This window comes from Theileria equi, assembly GCF_000342415.1.
Source record: "Theileria equi strain WA chromosome 2 map unlocalized gcontig_1105316255037, whole genome shotgun sequence".
NCBI lineage: Eukaryota > Apicomplexa > Aconoidasida > Piroplasmida > Theileriidae > Theileria > Theileria equi.
Genome location: NW_004668230.1, coordinates 445697 through 463744, shown reverse-complemented (window position 1 = coordinate 463744; position 18048 = coordinate 445697). Strand labels below are relative to the sequence as shown.

Sequence of the window (18048 nt, the reverse complement as noted above, 5' to 3'; positions counted from 1 at the left end):
GATAGTTCACAAATTAGTGGACAACTATGGAGTATTCTGGATCTTTATGATCTAATAAAATGTTTTTCATGTATAGCTAACAAGAGTTACGATTATATAAATCATATCTCAAGTCTTTCAATCTGGACCTGTAGGGCACATTAATAAGACAGTAGGGAATGAGTAGCAGACATTTAATCGATAAACCATTTGTTTTGTAGTTTATGTAGATGTATCCTTGTGCTTACATGCTGTAAGACAGTCTTTTGTGAGGAATCTGAGGTTTAGATGATGGGAACGCAAATTATCGTCTTTTCACAATTTTGCAAAACAACATTATATAAAACTGATAAACTGACTGAATGAGGCTTATAAATGTCTAACAGTAACAAATATATAATTTATACATTATAAACGCATCTAACTGTCAGAACTGGGTCATGACTTTCTGAGATGTCACAACTCACAATTTTAGTTTATCGCCATATAACCAGCCATTATATGCATTCTTTAAGAATAAATGTACATAATTAACATTTCCATGCCTATTACTCATTTATTCCAGATTTTCATGAACGGAATCTCGAAAATGTACAGTGCCCCCTCTGAAAAGCTACAGTCATTACAACGTCTTTCATCCGATAAAATCTGTGCATGCAAATATTTTAAAGATCCTTACACTCATAGTTTTTACTTCCATATGTTTTAAAGCGCGGAAATGTCAAAGTTACTTTTTTATCGAAAATTCTAGATTGACACCACCCCGATATTCACAATTCCGTCGATCCACAAAGACACAATTCTATGCGGTAAATCGTATACAGCTTAACATTTCTATATTATTGCGGTGCTTGTACTGCTATTCGGCTCTTACGAACTTTCATGTTACAGAAACTACACCCTCTTTAACCTTTGCACATTTTGGAGAGATAAATCTGTCTACCATGTACTTATAAATTTACTAAAAATTAGCGTCTGTATCTTTTGCGATCTGTGCTTCTACTTCTACGATATTCTCTGCTTCTGCTCCTGCGTTCCCTGGAGCGAACAAAAGTAGCTTCCCATGAGTCTTGAGTTGCATACTTTACTTGGATCTTTCTATAGTTTAAAGATGTTCCATCCTTTTCAAGTGCAGCTTCTGCTGCCTTTCTAGTCTTAAATTTTATAAAAGCGATACCACGGGATGCACATGCATCTGAACGTTTGCGATTAATGCGAAATCAGTGTGTATATACTAGTGACTATATAAGCAGTCGTACTTACCATCTCCTTCTTCTGATCTTCCTCTTTGCGGTATTTTGATAGAGTCTATTTCCCCACAGACGCCAAAGAAGTCATACAACTCCGCCCTTTTCGTCTTATATGATACATTTGATACCATGACCTGTTTTGTGAATAAAGATGAAGATAGCAGAGTAGGGAATATGAGCAATCATGGGCGTCAATCAGGTGAGTTTATATCATTAATTTGTGTGCGATAAACGGATAAAGGTTCCTAGTTATTGCATGGGTTAGGTTATACAACCATGAGAGTCTCCACTGCCTAATGGTAGAAATAGGTATTCTCCATGAGGGGTAACTATTGAGCGGGAGTAGTATACTCTTCACTAGGAGGTGATAAAGTGGAAGTATACCCTGCCATAATTGCCTTTAGCTTAGTTAAAAAGTCCTCCTTCTTAGCTATGCTCTTCCATTCATTACCAGTCTTTTCAAAGTAGTTAAAGCACCTTGTCATTCTCTCCACTACTGTAATATTCAGCACTTCCTCATCACCATTTTTATAAATAAGAGAGGAAAGACAACGATTAAGACCATCGTTACTAGTCCATAGTTCCTTATCAGCTTCAATAACCGAGGAGATATGAAAGGTATTCTTCGGAGAATACTCCTTTAATGACACTTCGGATTCATTTTCCATATGCACATCTAACTTTGTCTCATCAGGGTTGGAAAGGTCAAGAGTAATGGGAGAAGTAGGTTTAGTAGTAACATTTTCATCTGTTTTACTTCCTCCACAGCACAAAAAGGCGCTACATAATCTCACTAGACACATTGCTCACGGTACTGCAGTAATCCTCATATCTCTCAGCTACCTCCCTCTCGAAAACCAAGTGGTTATTGCAAACTGTATATTAGTCTTCATTCGCTGTAATTGCTCCGTAGAGGAGGGAGATGATAAAAGGAAGAATGAACGAGCAAGCATACCCCATTGGAAAAAGAAGAGAATAGAGTATCCAGTATATATCATTTTCCATAGTCTCCATACTAACGATCCATTAATGTCTCAACTGGTGTGAGCAGAATAGTATACGAACAGAAGAGGAACACTGTTTTATGACATACCTCTTGTATTCTATTCATGATTTTGGATACTTTCATCCGATATAGACTCTCTAATCCATGCCCATTTAGTTATTAATGTACTTGAATCTATAAACATACCTCCAAGGATCCTTCGAGAAATGTCTTGAGCTCGTTCTCCAAATTCTTGGCTTTGAGTGACGCCTTTTTAACATTTTCCTTCCTTCTATCTTCAACCCTTTCAAGGTAGTTCTGTATACAAAGTTATATGGATAGACAAAACTCACTCTTGTGTGATCTCTGTCAATATAAACCTTGTATATCCTACTAGAAGTTCCCAAGGTGAACTCATCACCATTGTGGAGCCTTTTTGGTGTATGAGCTTCGAGGGTGCGATTATTGAGTTTAAGACCAGTTAAAGCGTTGTAATTAACAATATATATGTTTGCACCCTTGTCTACAAATACGGATGCGTGAATTCTGCTTATTGATGTATTTAGAGGCTTTATATGACAACTAGGAAGCCTTCCAATATCATAACAATTGGAGCCCGTTAGATCAAATCTATCATCATCTTGCTCAATCTCAATGGAAAACGGTTCGCTGCATAGGTTATTGCAGACAGATAACCATACCACGTGATCTTTGAACTGTTCAATATCTGCTCTTATTCCTTCCGTGATCCTTCCCAAAATGTTCTGTCCATTTTTTCCATCTGAACCCAAATAAAGGTCATGCAATATATAAAGAATATCTCTATCACCAGTTTTGCGTAATTTTTCTCGCAATTCTACATTTCTCTTGAATTTATCACGAAGAATTTTATCCAAACATTCATATCTCCAGCTTTCCCATTCAGGGTTCTAAATTCAGGTCATTAATTCTCAGTTTTGAGTAACATGCATATATTTGGATTGGGTTAAATGTATAAACTTACTGGCTCTAGATCTTTATTTAAATCCTCGCTCTTCAAAGCTGTTATGCTATTTACAAATGTCTCTTGTAATCCACCATGAAGAGTAAAGTGATATTCAACTCCATCGATTTTATGAACATATCGCAAAAGGTAAATTACGTGAGCCACAGACGGGAAGTTATGGCCCTTGAACCTGATGTTGCAGGGGTAGTTTAAATCCAAAAAGTCGTACTCGCCCACAAAATTGTCAATTCTCGTGAACATGCGCCGAAAGTATTCTGTAATGTTGGTGTATAAGGGTGAAATGTTAATGTGTGATATAAATCTGAGCAATGGAAGTAATCTGTGTGATCAAACGGGGCTAAAGATGGTTAATCCATATTTTCAGGGAGCTTCATAGTATCTACTCACAGTAGTACTCCATTAGACAAACTACTCAGTATCCAAGCTAGTCTCCCTACTAGGCCATCTCTGGGAGAGTCCATAGAGTCTCAAATCTGTCTAACCCAAGGATCTCCTTTATAGCGATTATAGAGTTTCCATCCTCCAAAAAAGGTTGCAGCAGATCCTGTAAGAGTACCCGAAGATGCTCCAAAGATAGCCCATGATCCTATAGCTCCACCAGTGGCAAGACCAAGTCCACCAAGAGCTTCAGGTTTAGGAGGAGTTCCAGGAGCAGATTCAGAATCAGCAGAATCAGAAGTAGTAGTGGTATCAGTAGTAGTAACTTCGTGGGTTTCCGTTCCACGAGAACCTACAGGAGATTGAGCACCATAAGACTTTTGTACTTCAGATATAGCTTTATTAACACTGAAAAGACCATTAAACAGGTGATAAGGTGCGGTTGTAATGCCTTGAACAATACCTTTAGCAACTGCTTCTTGAACATCAGAAAAAAGTGAACCCAATGACCAGTCAAATAGTCCGGTAACACTTCTAGCCCATGAACTACCAAATTGAGTTTCTCCACCTTGATTAGTAGATTTTTCAGGAAGTCCAGCACCAGGATCACCAGGAGATAGAGGTTTTTCTGGATTATTACCGGCAGAGCCTCTATCACCAGCTTTACCAGTAGGTCCTATAGGTCCAGGATGAACAGAAGTAGTAGCAGGAGCAACTTGTACTGGAGATAAGGGTTGAGCAGATTCAGTACATTTTTGCAAACCTACACATTCAACAGTCCTTAGTTCCTCAATAAGTTTGTTATATTTTTCATGGTTTGTATTCTCACTTAAATCTTTTGGTTGCATGTTAGGGAGATCTACTTTTGTCCAATCTTCATTTTCATTATCACCTCTAGTGGGTTTTTTAAACCACCAACCCTTAACTTCCTGAGGTCCACCTTCGATATATATTAGTTTTGGATCATTTCTGCAATATACCGCATATATGGCTTGTACACCAGAGATTGGAAATGCTTTATCGCCTAGTTTTATCATCCTCACTTCGCCACTAGAGTGGTCACTTTCATGGTATTTTATACCGGAAATACTCCATCCAGAACTAATGGTATGTTTTTGATATGGAATGGATGGTGATTGATTATGTTCACAGGAAACTTCATTTTTCTCAACTCTGACCTTTCCCTCATCCTTACCCTTAGTACCTGCATGCTCTTTGCAGCAATAGGATCCATTTCTAGAAGAGGATAAGTCAATGGCGACTTCTTTGCGATGCTCACAAGAAAATTCATCTAGCTTATTGATAAATTCTGCCGTGAATCGACTGTTTTCAGTATTATCATAGGATGTATTATCACTACTGCCATCCTCCTGCCATTCAGTACCGTCTTTACTCGTGCTATAAATTAATCTGGACTTTCCATTCTGTAGTTTAAACTCGAGCGCAACAGGCACTGTTGATGTACCAGAAAAGTAAAGTCTGAAATTAGTAATTATCTCATTAGGAGGAATTTGAATGTTAGTCTTTTTCTTGTCAAGTACTGCCATAGAAAACCTTGTCTCTCCCTGGCGATTGAGCTTATACTCAGTAAACGTATAGCTACTACCAGAAAGGGAAGTCGTTTTAGAGAGTTCTACTCTTACATTCTTTGCAATGTTGGAGGTTGACTCAAAAGGCTTCTCAGGATTACTAAGATTAAGAGGGAAAACATTGTTGATACCGAGATTTCTCTCATGGAGTCTATCTTGCAAGGATGTTCCATTAGAACTGGCATCTTTTTTCCAAATCTTATGAGTGTCATCTGCTTCCTTTTCATTCTTTCTGTATTTATAATAGTATTCCTTTCCAGTACTAGTCTCTACTTCAATAAGAAGAGGTTTTCTTTCATCCTTCTCCCAGTAGTAAACAGCAACACTCTTGACCCTTTTAACTTCTTGGTAGCTTTCAACATTCGGCTCCTCATCATCATTACCTATACTTTTGAGTACTCTGAATTCCTTTTTACTGTAATGAATATATGAAACAAAACCGACAACATTTTCAATACTATCCTCCTTCTTGGCTGTTAAGCCGGGTATGGTATCATTACCTGGGCAACTACATTTTTTTCCGTTCTTTCCACATTTTTTCTTTATCCGTAAACTGAGTTCATATACCACATCCCCGGTCATCCTCCATGTTCAGAGAGTATGGTCTTTCAAAACTCTGAGATACATGAGTATCTCAATGCGACCAAAGGGAGCAGACCAGTACCTTAGTTACTCCCTACTCTTCTATAGGCTCCCTTTGGTCACCATAGAGCTCCTGTTGGTCGCTCAGGCTCACTCCGTTCTCCAGTCTTTTGCTTTGCTCAAGACATCGCATTCAACTTACCATCATCGGCACCCATTTTGTCACTTAATCCGCCAATCTGGCCTCCAAATTTAATCCACCTGAAACTACACTCAATTCTACATTTAAACTGACGGTTTTGCCGTCCACGGCGCTCCAGGGGGTTGGGTGCTGGTCTACACATTCCATTTTTCTACATCCACTGCGTTTCATGGGCTAATTCCTTCTCCATTCGTTTATGGCTTCTTTTAAAGATCATGGGATCTTGTGGGTCCCAAATTTCAGCTCCTTAGGTCCCTTTCAAGTCATATCAAGACCTTCCACTGTCTAGGCTGATTTTGCGGTCCATATGAGCCATTTTACCACTTTATTGAGGTAAACCGCAGAGAATATTCAGACAGGTAAAAGTTGCGGATGAAAAATGGCTCAAAAGCTCCCAAATGTCCTGTCGATGGACGCCAGTAAACTCACCATGCACGTAAGAAAGAGCTTTGAAAGGAATTTGATACACAGCTGGACCATAGAAGAGGTCAGAGATGTGGCATTCCAAGTCTTGGCTAACAAGGAGGAGTATAAAAAGAATGGCAAGGACCTGCTCAAGACGTACTACACACTCACTCGAGGTTCGAATCCTGGCCTATACAAGCAGTCGCTTGGCTTTCCTTTTATAAATGGACACCTTAGGAGTCATTACAAGGTCTTTTCTGAGCAAGATGGTGGAGAGAAGATGAGAACAAAAGATAAACCCGGGACTGCTCCAGATGCTATTCCCGGACAATCTGGTAAATCTCCAGTCCACTCAGTGAGCCCTCATGATATTTTACTTATAAACTGCTCCAAATTCATGTCTAAGCGGGCTGTAAAGGTTATTCACGGACATTTTTGTGATAATGTAAAAGAGACCATACTGGACTATCTCACAAAGAGCGGTGAGTTTATAAATTTTTACGTATATGAACAAAGGGTAACCGTTAAACAGCCAAAATTAGGCGAGAAATGAACTACATGCAGCTTTGACAGACAGAGTAGAGTGCGACCAGAGGCGTACATAGGGGCAGCTGCGAATAGCTACCTATTACACATTCTTTTTATTCACCTATGTCCTACAATTATATTCTCTGTGGATGGTATTCTTTGCTGGAAGTTTTATCTACTAGACAAGTTGCAGTTGCTTTAAAGATTAGGTAATGTGTTGGGACGTATTCTCTAAAATGAAGGCAAATTTGCTCTCTGTTATAACTTTCCTCTTTCATCTTTGTAGTTGTGGTAATGTTGAAGAAGATCGGGACGCCTCTGAATCTAGTCGGACCCCTCTAGACGTATCACTCGATATAACCAATATTAACCCTCTCACAACTAATGAATATACTGATGTGATGTATGGAGCATTCCATACATCATTCTTCCCAAAAAATCATCCCTTTGGAAAGATTACAGATGGTAAAGAAGAGATATGGACTCATGTTGGAGATGAAAGGTGCACCGTAGTTTTCCTAAACTATAAAGAGGGTGTGAGTAGGTTAAACCTCCACATCTTGTCTAGTACTGGGTCTGAGATCAGATACTACGAAAGGAAAGCTGAAGATAATTCTGGATGGAAATCCGTACAAGAACGACCATTATCTCAAAGTTCAGAGATTTCGGATGGAACCGTAGGGGAATCTGATGTTACTTCAGACGACTCGGTCAGAGAGGAGAGGAAATCCCAGCCTCCTGCACCAAGCAAAAGAAGATTAAATTTGCTTAGTGTAATATCCAGAGGTAGCAGGTCTAACAGTTATCACTCTGAGAGACAATTTGAAGAAGTTCCTCCACAAACTCCAGTCGGGGCCACTACCTTATCAATTCTGGATCTTACTCATCCAGACGCATCAATTTGCACAGCTATTGATGTAAACATTACTGGAATTCTATCTAGAGTTTACATAATAAGGCCAAAAACCGAAGTTAAAATGATAATATCTGGAAACTATGAAATATGGGAGGGAGCCCCAAAAGAGCGATGTACATTTTGTATATCATTTTTCAAAAATGGAAAACAAAATATGGTACTCTTGAGAACAAAGGCGTCATTCAAACTGTGCTACAAATTTTACAAGTTCAAGGAAAATCCTACCAATTGCGTTTTCACAAAGAAAACAGGATGGTATCTATCTACTAAAAAGTATATAGAGAAAATTAACAAGTTAAGAATAGGAACTGTGGCTAGGGTATCGCTGGATATTTCATCGGAAAACGAAGATATTGACAAGTATGTTCTTACCGTTGATGCGGTAGGTGGTCTTGTTACAAGGTATTATGCCACCAGGAATGGTTTTGTAATAGGCCAAGTTTCATACGAACATGAAATAATCTGGGAAGGAAAGGCGAACCAAGCTTGTTTCCTAGCTGAATTACATCTAAATGAGGATATTGCGCTTTTAAAACTATACCTTAGACAATCTGAACTATTTTCGTCCTGCTGCTTTAAAAAAAGGGAGGATGAATGGAAGAAGATTGACTACAAAACATTTGACAGACTCTTGGATAAAGCACTGGTACTTTGAATGATTATGTTCTACTACCCACACTCTACTCTGTCTGTCAAAGCTGCATGTAGTTCATTTCTCGCCTAATTTTGTCTTTATAACTCTTATTCTCAATCTAAAACGTACAGATCCATCGATAAATATGACATTTTTGAGTGTAAAACTTGCTCTGGAACTTTGGACAAAGGATGCACTGCAAGAGGAACTTGTGGAAGGGATGCAAGATTTGATAAACGAGCATGCTAACGATTTGGCTAAAGATATTGGTAATTTATCTAGTATACACTTGGGTCATTTGATAGGTATGTTGTTTATTCTTCAAGTTTTATTTATGCACGTCGTTTTTATAGACGTATTCTCCCTTGTAATATCAAATAAAAGTCTAGAGTTTGAGCTAATTAGAGCACTTTTAGAAAAGATTAATGAAAGATATAATGATTTGGATATTAAAAGTGAGTTTTGTATGCCCCTAGCTAGATTATACTCTCCATGTTATCCACCGTTACAATGTACATGTAAATGTCTAGGCAAGGCTACTTTATTCTTTTCTCTATCTCACTTGGATTTGGAACTCATAAATGAACTCTCAGAGGCAAATTCGCTGCTTGAGAAACTCATCTACTACTTTGAAAAGCAGATCAAATATATGGAGTTGAACGAAGCTTTGGTCGTTTTAGAAGGTCTAAAAAGGCTATCATACAAGAGGAGGATAATTGATGATATTACAAATGTCCATTTAATTCCAAAGTTTCCCATTATAAGGTAAGTCTAAACGATCAGAATGAGCAAAGGATCAAGTGGGGATGTGTTTAGGAAGAAATATGGAATACCATGGATTTATACTACTTCTCCTATGCCGTTCATACGGAGGGATTCTCACACAGTTAAAGATGACTGGGTGGTGCTATCTAAATGTGGCTCTGGAATAATTAAGAATATGGAGTGGTTGGAAGGGTATATGCCGAAATTCCTGTATGACTTGCGATTAAAAATGGAGGATGACAAGTGTAAAATTGGATATAGATCCGAGCAAACTCTATAGCCGAGGTGATGGCATAAACGGGTCCCATAAGCATAATGGTCCACAAGGATATACTTCCTATGAATACACAAAGTCTTATGGAGGATCGTTTGAACTGGAATTACTCTCATATGAAAGCGAAAAATACTTGTATTTTCTTCCACCAAAAGGAAAGATCTCAAAAGTTACCACATATTTTAAAAATACGGGAAATATTCTCTTGGCTGTACAAATTACCACCGAAAAGGATAGAAACTATTACTATGTACGCAAAGATGCCAGAAAAGATGTAGATGATAAATCAGAGTTTGATGAGTTTGTAGAAAATGGAAAAAATAGACTTAGTGATCAGGATATTAGGACAATCCTACAAAAGGTAGAGGCTAGCACTAAGCTTGACTATAAAACTCTCCCTAAAGACATAAGAGAGAAGTTTTGGAGGAAAAATGATGCTACTGTAGATATTAATAGGTATCCTGCAGATGGAATAGTCAAGCCAGATGGTAAAAGTTACTACTATACCAGTGAAGTTGGTAGAAGAGTAGATTTAGTAGAGACTAGATATCCTGATAGAGATGGTGTGTACAGAAAACTTACACATACTCCAAAAGATGGTGAACTTGGGACTATAAAGTACGATGGAGGTTTTCAAATTTTAAAACCGGAACCGATACAGAAATCCAATATTTCTGTATACTATTGGATATATGACGAGATATATTATAGACCACTTATTCTTCAGTTCTTTCATGAAAGTTCTTCGGTATATTATACTACTACTAACGGTTTTCGTTGGAATGAAACTAAAGATATAAATGATAGTAATCTAAGAGAGGAACTTAACAAACAGAACTGTAAAAGACGTGGAGCACACGCTATAAATATATCAGAAAAAAGTGAATCTTATCAATGCCCTAGTTGTAAAAACTACCAGCTTAATATATTGCTTGATCGTGAAAAACAATATTATATTCATGGTTATCAGATGACTGAAAACAAGGCACCACCTTCTATTTTTAGATTCTTTGAAGATACTAGAGAACAAACTGGATTCCCATTTGTAACAGGTATAAATAACATATGTGTTTATTGGTATGAATATGGTATTAATAAGCCATTCCTTATATACTTTTTTATTAGAGGCTATCACTGGTATAGTAGATGTTTAGGAGACACTCACTGGGAAAAGGAAACAAGTTTGAAAAATTCTCAGGGAGCCTAAAAGGACAAGATTCCAAATATCCTTCAGCGGTATGCTACACCTAAAGTAATTTTGGATGCTTCTAAGACAGAAACTACTGAGGCAACGTATAATCCGAGAAGAAATACTCTAAAGTTCAAAGTTTCCAAAAAAGATATCGATCAATCTTATGCTCAGTATATCCACAATAAAGATGATAGTGGAAGTTCTAGGCTAAAAGATATTGAACATAAAGGAGTTTCTCTTGGTGTAAAATCTGAGGATATTCTAACCGAGGTATCTATATTCTATTTGGATGGAGATGCTCAGTATGATAAACCACTGCTGGTAGAGCTGGTTGCTAGCGAGAACAAGTACACCTACTACAGAAAGGCTCGTTTTTACGCAAATACTTGGACCAAGATTGCTAATCAGGAAACAAATCGACTTGAGGAGGATAACCTTAAGACCGAACTTGAGAAACTAAAGAAAATTCACTTTCCTGATCCATCCTCCGACGTCGTTACCATAGTTGGGGCATCTCTTGGAACTGTAGGTACGGAGATAACAACGGTTATTGGAATATGGAAAAGGAAGGCCATATTAAGTGCTATAACCATGCTATTTAGTACCGCCGTATGAAATTGTCGAGTGATATCCTGGTTGCCCTCCCCTCATCCCACAAGTTAATGCAAAGATGTTTGGAGTAGTACCAAAGAGTAGTATGAAATAAATATTCCATTGACTGAAATTTTCCCACATCACCCACTTGCTCTGCTCGTTCCATTATTTCTCTGCATGACACATTTACAGATATGAAAACCTCTTTAACATTTTGTCATCTTTTGTCTCTCTTGATTATCGTTGTTCCTCATTTCTCAACGTAGGTTATATATATCGTGCCTCATTGATATGTTCAGCTTTTGAACAACGAAAAACTAATGGAAAGCGTAACACCTGTAGATCTGGTTGTAATGAGCATAAATTTGGATAAGCTGGAACAACCAATAAAACACTTTTTAGACAAGGTAATTTTTCAAGTTTGGGGATATTGGTGTACAGATTTCTATGGAAATTCGCAATCTCACAAACATCGCAAACTATAGTGTCCTAGAAACACTAGACGGGCTTTATCAGAAACATCAAACGAGGTATGTTGTCTTGTTTAATTCACACTTTATCCAGAAACGATACCCTTTACAAATTTATAAAGGATGCACAAACTGCTTAATCCTTGCCACTATAGAATGTGTAGTACCAATATTCACTGGTCTGATGTAACTTTTCATATTTTATCCACACATCAACTCCACTACTGGGTGTCAATGTGTCCTTTGAGTGCCAAATTTGGTCTTTTGTCTGCGATTTTATAAAAACACAAGACCTGCAGTCTCATTCTGGACAAAACTCCCTCACCAATCGTGTAGTTGCCAAGAAGGTCAATGAGCGCCTTGATGTCCTCGCTCTCTTGAAATGGTACTGACCCGCGTTCTACAAAGAGTCTTACATCCTAAATGTGTTGTGTGGGTGGATTTGGAAATGTGAGAGGTTAGGTATTTCTTGCAAACATGAATACAACAAGAGAGGAGTCTAGAGGGGAGTGTCTACTACCTGGTTATGCCTATTTGCAGAGATGAGAGCATTCTTCCTGTAGTACATTACAAACGAGCGATTAGAAATGAGACTATGGAAGGCCGTTTCCAGACAACAACACCGGTAATCCCTACTCCACCGACACCTGCAATGCCAATTCCTACCTTAGCTCCTGTTGAAAGTCCAGTGGATTTACTTTGAGTTTCCTCTACAGGTCTCTCAAGTTTCTCCTTCAACTTCTTGAGTTGATTAGTGAGATTATCACCTTCCAGTTTAGTATTTCCAGGAATAACAGTCCATCTAGTCTTATCTTCACCTCTCCCATAATACACATAGTTTTGAGGGCTACCATTCTTTTTCTTAAAGCCAAGCATTAGAAGCGTGTCAGGCGTAAACTCAGTGTCAGAGTAGTAGGCTGTTACACTTTTAAGAATGGAATCAGATGATATTCCAGGTATAGTGTTACCATGTTTGACCTCCTTAAGTATGAAACCATCTTTATCCAGACCCAGTGAGAAAAGCCAACATATTCATCTTCTAGATTCTGTCTTGTAACCTTAATTTGCTGCTTTACTTCTCCACCTTCAGAAGGATCTTCGTAACCAGTTTGCGCATCTGTCTTACTGATGTCAATAGTAACAGTAGGCAATTTGGCCTTTAGAAGTTGAAGGATCTCAGAACTATTAGTAGGACCATCTGGTTTGCCCTGAGATACTTCAGTCCATTCGGTTAAGTCAAGAGAGGTTCTCTGGTACCATTTATCTGATGAATCTTGAAGATAAACCAAGAGTGGGATTCCTTCGGATCCTTTGGGATAGTAATATACAAACACTAGAGTGGTACTTTGTGGAAAGTTAATTCCTGTCTGCTCCGTTACTCCATCCTTAAATCTAAAGAAACTACCAACAAGATGAGAGTATGAATACTCACTAGTGGCACAGTTATCACCATAGTTGGTTACTTTAACTTGCTTATAGATGCAACTAGGACAGTTGTAATTACTCTTCTGTGAAATATCTAAAACATGAGCATCATTCCATGTACAGTTTTCCCTGTCAAGCTCTCCATTAAGATCTGACAGAGCTTTACCGCAACTTTCCCATTCACTACTATCCTTATTTAGCCTAAAATATGCAGTATCTGTGGATTCTAATCCAAGGAGCAATGGTTTAGTATGTCTAGAATCCTCTTTCCAGTAGTAGACATTAGCAGAAGTGTACTCTGTTCGATAAACATGAGGGTTAACAGGTATATTTTTAGAAGTAGTTTTTGTAGAAAGGAGTCTCATACGATTTATTCCTCCAGCAGGACTATGCTTGTACCTTTTATAGATTGTATGGATATAATTAGGCCCAGTGACTTCAATTTGAGTATTTGGATTTGTTGGTGGAGGTTTACTAATTTCTCCGTTAGCATAGTAATTCCCATTAGTTTGACCGAGATTCAGTACAACAAATTGCTTTAGCTGAGTACTGATAGTTGCAAGTTTTGGAGAGAGGTCACTTTCTTGATAAATATCGAATTCTGTCTCCCAAGAACTAGTAACCACAAGAGGATTTCTTCTTTTGTGGTAGTAATAGTTGTCACTCCCAGTAGACTTTTCAAGTCCAACAACCACCGGAACTAGGTTACCTTCATCATATTTCAAATAGTATGCTGTGACACTTTTTTTATAGTCACCTGAAGCAGTTACAGGTATAGTACTTTGTTGTTTTCCATTGTAATATATTCCGCCAATAGAATACGGTTTGGATACAGGTCTGTGAGTGTATCTCTTGTAACCATCTGTGGGTCTATCATCGGTCTTTTCTATACCAATAGCATTCTTAGAATGATCCGTGTAGTTTCCATTTCCTTTTTTTACCAATGTCAATGCATACTTGCTTCCCTTGGGTCATCCTCCATTTTTAATCACGTCTATATTACATCTTCACTCACCAGTATACTAGACTAGTTTCTCATAGTATCTCTAACTCCATATTCTCCATACTACTCATTCATTCTTCCACAGTCCCCTTCATGGTAGTACTCCATTAATGTCTCAACTGGTGTGAGCAGAATGGTCAGTATGGATGAGGAATTGTAAGTTGGCAATATAAATTAGTCGTCTTCTCCACTCAATTTCCGTTAATCAAAAATCTTCATCATACCTCAAAAAACATTCATTATACACTTATTGCATGGAATACTCACCTTTAAAAATGGTAAATACTGCCTAAGTTTTGGCAGTAGACCAGGCTCCTTTAAAACAACTACTAGGCTACCACCTGTAATTAGCATCTGATGCAACGCATAGATGATCCTGCTTCTAAGGAGTTCCTTTGAGTTTTTAGTTGTAACATGAAGTACGATGCACTTGAATAGTTCTCTATCCAAAAGGGAAGGTAAATTGTAGAGGTTCCCAGTAAGTAGGCGAAACTTTGGAAATGTCTTGAGATTTTCAAAGTCGATTTCAAGCACCCTAAATGTTTTGGTATTTACATTATGTGGTCACATGCATTAACATAGATTTGTGGGTGAGTATAAAGAGAGGATAGTGTAGGGTGTGTTTATAGGCGGTATAATTTCCAAGTTCACTACTTCCTACTGGAGTTACCTTGACCTTCTTATTACCAACATCCTTGTCTCCAATATGGCAGTACTGTCCATGAGTTTTTGACTTTATAGTCTGTCTCCCCTAGTATCCACATATGGTAGTACTCCATTATACCAACTACTAAATAGCCAAGGGTCTCCTTTATAACGATTGTAGAGTTTCCATCCTCCAAAAAATGTTGCAGCACTTCCTGCAAGGGTACCAGAGGTAGATCCAAATATGGCCCATGAGCTTAGACCAGCAGCAACAGCTCCTTCAATGCCAGTAAGTTTTTCAGGAGATTCAGCAGGAGTAGAAGGAGATGGAGGAGCACCAATAGTAGAAGCAATTTCTTTTTCAGGAAGTTCAGTTTGAGAAGCAGTAGTATCTCTACTAGGTTGACTAGCAGTACCATCTCCATCAGCACCTTCAGGAAGAGGTTCTTTAGGAGTATCATGGCCTGCTTTAGGTTCTTTATCTTCTGGAGAAGTAAGAGATTTACCCATACCATCTTCACTCTTTTTTCCATCAGAACCGAGAGATTGTTGAGAAACACGTTGTGTATCCACTTTAGGGCCTTCAACTTTGCCAGATTCACCTACACCAGATCTACCAGGTCCAGGAGGAACAGCAGCACTTACTCCTGGAGATGAGGGTTCAGCAGGCTCTTTACATATTCCCAAGGTACATCCAGCCTTCTGTAGTACCTCCCTAAGTCTATTCCACTGTTTACATTCAAGTTTACCGAAATTGCTGGGAGCTATACCTTTGAGGTTATCCGGGACTCTTTCCCACTGTTCAATAACATCACTATTATCTCTCCCACTGCTACTCTGGTACCAACTGGTAGCATCTGAGCCTCCATCATCAAGGTATATTAATAATTGATTATTACCACAGTAGACTGCATATACAACTTGTACATCAGAAGTTGGTAAGTTCAGTTTGGTAATAGTTATAGTCCTCCTAGTGTCATGAGTTCCATGTGGATAATACTTAATCTTTGCAAGTTTATCACCACCAGTAATGGAGTGTTTGTAGCAATCGGCACTTTGACGTCCGCAACGAACTTTTACTTTCTCAACAGAGATCCTCCCGCTAGTAGCATTAGGACTATGAGTACTGCAACAGTACTTGTTTGCAGTTCCACCACCGTTAGTAAGATTGTTAGTAAGAGTATCAGAATTCTGAAAGGTGAGATTCAAGGTAACTGCATGGTTGAGTCTGCAGTTAAGGTGATCAAGTTGAGTCTCAAGTGTCTTACCGGTGAGTGGATTGTTTCGAGGATTTCCAGAAAGTGGTTGCCAACTAGGACCTCCTTTATTGGAATGATAATGATGGTCTCCATTTTTCTCCAAAACTTCTATAAGCAGTGGGTTTCCCATTTGATCATCACTTCTCCAGTACCATACTGATAGGTGCTTAATACCACCACTTACACCTACATCAACCTTCTGAGTATCATACCGAACATTATCAACCTTGAAAGGTCCAGGTATTCCAGTAGCTGAAGTATGTGTGAACTTTAAGAAACCAGAACCTTTAGGATCCTCAGACTTTTCCAATCTAACAGAACCTCCTCCAGAGTCATAAGTAATATATCCTGTTTGTTGTCCATTATCAAGATCCCTCTTTACATCTATGGTTATTCCATAAGAGGATGCCATTTTTGGTTAAGGTCTAAGACGTTAGTTACCAGACGCTCACTCATCATCCATTATGCACCGTCATTTTAGATAACCATTCATCCTCCCTCACAACTAGTTCACCATCTGGCAGTATGGAACATTCCATCACCCATAGACACTCCTATACACCACCCATTAACTTACCTTCCAAAGTGATAAAAGCTATTGAAAGCCACGTCATACTGATGGCAAAACGCTACATGATATCCATCTAGTATTGATCCGGCAATGAATGAGGAATACCAAGTATCGTATCCCAAATGCAGTGTGCTATAAATCTCCTCCTTTTTGTTTCCATAGGCATTTCTCTTAAGACTATCAAACTCCAGAGAAGCAAGCGAGTTCCCATGTAGCAAACTACTCATGTGAATCCCTTCTTGTTGCATCCCAAAGTACCAAGAGGACATATCTACTGACGCCTCCTTTACATTTTTCTTTGACCTGAAAATTGATATCTATCTGTGCAAATGTTTTGTGTATAAAGGAGAATTGTGGATTGTATGGAGCCTTGGAATCAGTAGCGGTGGCCTTTCCTTTGTCGGACTCTTATGGTAACCGTCTCATCCATTATTTCCCAGGTCTTTTAGTGGTAGAAATGAGTTTTAGAGACCCACTGTTCTGTCAAATCCATGAGTGCTTTCATTATCGCAAGTGGCGAAGCGTGGACAGAGCTACCGCCATGACTAGGGCATTTTGTAATGACAAGTCTAGAGGTCCATAGTTCGTCCTGGCGATGTTCGTATCCATAATTCAGATCATGAGCCATCCAAAATCTTTAAATCTGGCGATTTTGCCCGTTACATCGTCGCTAGTCCTTCAAACTCTCCACAGCCTTCTGGTTACCCAGTGTCTAGACACAAATTGTCGATTAAATGGGCAATTTCTGGTCTTTTTGTCCCACATACGGTGTTTAAACATTCTTTTAAGCCACTTTTACGTGTATAATCGCGAGAAGATGTCCAGGAATCGCCGATTACGGGACTAGGAGCTCCGTCCCTCTACCAGATGCTTCCTTGACCTCCATAGTCCACAAATGGGTAGTATAGTCCCTTATATACCGCTTTATAGGCCAAAACTTACCTCAACCTCGTAAATAGAATCCCAGGAGGATCTGCGTAGTAGAAACTCGTCCCTTGGTCGTACTGGACATACCATTCCCTAAGGCAACGGTTAAAAAACTTTTGGAAAGCCGAATAACTCGCCGCCTTGGAGTGCATTAGAATGGATAGTGAAGTGGCGACCACAAAGGGCCAAATGGCTCTCTGCGGACGAGGTGTGTAGGTGACTGTGCGATGAGTGGAGGCTACATTGTGGATGATATGCGAATGGATGAGGCTTTGAAGGTAGTAGAGAGGGAAATAGATGACTATAAACCGGAAAGAGCCTAAAGAAGACAGAGGTACCTAGAAGAATGGACAGGATGGAAAAATGCTGGAGAGGTACCTGGAAAGTAGATGGAGGAGGATCGGTCTGGAGACTTACCAGAGAATAACGTTTACGGATGGGTATAGCCTGAATGACCACAAATACTACC

General features: G+C 38.8%; 8 protein-coding genes across 8 annotated transcripts; 5 read left to right on the top strand and 3 right to left on the bottom strand.

Moving 5' to 3' along the window:
• Positions 1 to 947: 947 nt before the first annotated feature.
• On the bottom strand, positions 948 to 5987 carry BEWA_036920 (hypothetical protein; the record flags this gene model as incomplete). Its single annotated transcript, XM_004833051.1, has 6 exons — positions 948 to 1174; positions 1243 to 1363; positions 2422 to 2532; positions 2568 to 3143; positions 3218 to 3474; positions 5972 to 5987. The coding sequence occupies 6 exons, from the start codon at positions 5985 to 5987 to the stop codon at positions 948 to 950; spliced, it is 1308 nt and encodes a 435-aa protein (XP_004833108.1).
• A 363-nt stretch (positions 5988 to 6350) lies between these two features.
• On the top strand, positions 6351 to 6929 carry BEWA_036910 (hypothetical protein; the record flags this gene model as incomplete). Its single annotated transcript, XM_004833050.1, has 1 exon — positions 6351 to 6929. The coding sequence occupies one exon, from the start codon at positions 6351 to 6353 to the stop codon at positions 6927 to 6929; it is 579 nt and encodes a 192-aa protein (XP_004833107.1).
• Positions 6930 to 7140: 211 nt separating this feature from the next.
• BEWA_036900 (signal peptide containing protein) lies at positions 7141 to 8475 on the top strand (the record flags this gene model as incomplete). The annotated part of the gene is made up of 1 exon (XM_004833049.1): positions 7141 to 8475. One exon carries the CDS (start codon positions 7141 to 7143, stop codon positions 8473 to 8475), a length of 1335 nt encoding a protein of 444 aa, XP_004833106.1.
• A 124-nt stretch (positions 8476 to 8599) lies between these two features.
• On the top strand, positions 8600 to 9223 carry BEWA_036890 (hypothetical protein; the record flags this gene model as incomplete). Its single annotated transcript, XM_004833048.1, has 2 exons — positions 8600 to 8909; positions 8985 to 9223. 2 exons carry the CDS (start codon positions 8600 to 8602, stop codon positions 9221 to 9223), a joined length of 549 nt encoding a protein of 182 aa, XP_004833105.1.
• Positions 9224 to 9455: 232 nt separating this feature from the next.
• On the top strand, positions 9456 to 11300 carry BEWA_036880 (hypothetical protein; the record flags this gene model as incomplete). The annotated part of the gene is made up of 2 exons (XM_004833047.1): positions 9456 to 10562; positions 10728 to 11300. The coding sequence occupies 2 exons, from the start codon at positions 9456 to 9458 to the stop codon at positions 11298 to 11300; spliced, it is 1680 nt and encodes a 559-aa protein (XP_004833104.1).
• A 299-nt stretch (positions 11301 to 11599) lies between these two features.
• On the top strand, positions 11600 to 11889 carry BEWA_036870 (hypothetical protein; the record flags this gene model as incomplete). Its single annotated transcript, XM_004833046.1, has 3 exons — positions 11600 to 11686; positions 11721 to 11809; positions 11844 to 11889. 3 exons carry the CDS (start codon positions 11600 to 11602, stop codon positions 11887 to 11889), a joined length of 222 nt encoding a protein of 73 aa, XP_004833103.1.
• An 81-nt stretch (positions 11890 to 11970) lies between these two features.
• BEWA_036860 (hypothetical protein) lies at positions 11971 to 12625 on the bottom strand (the record flags this gene model as incomplete). Its single annotated transcript, XM_004833045.1, has 2 exons — positions 11971 to 12168; positions 12416 to 12625. The coding sequence occupies 2 exons, from the start codon at positions 12623 to 12625 to the stop codon at positions 11971 to 11973; spliced, it is 408 nt and encodes a 135-aa protein (XP_004833102.1).
• Positions 12626 to 12669: 44 nt separating this feature from the next.
• BEWA_036850 (hypothetical protein) lies at positions 12670 to 17749 on the bottom strand (the record flags this gene model as incomplete). The annotated part of the gene is made up of 4 exons (XM_004833044.1): positions 17595 to 17749; positions 16659 to 16955; positions 14445 to 14712; positions 12670 to 14076 (listed from the first exon to the last, which is right to left on the bottom strand). Exons 1-4 carry the CDS (start codon positions 17729 to 17731, stop codon positions 12670 to 12672), a joined length of 2109 nt encoding a protein of 702 aa, XP_004833101.1. The 5' UTR covers positions 17732 to 17749.
• Positions 17750 to 18048: the final 299 nt, after the last annotated feature.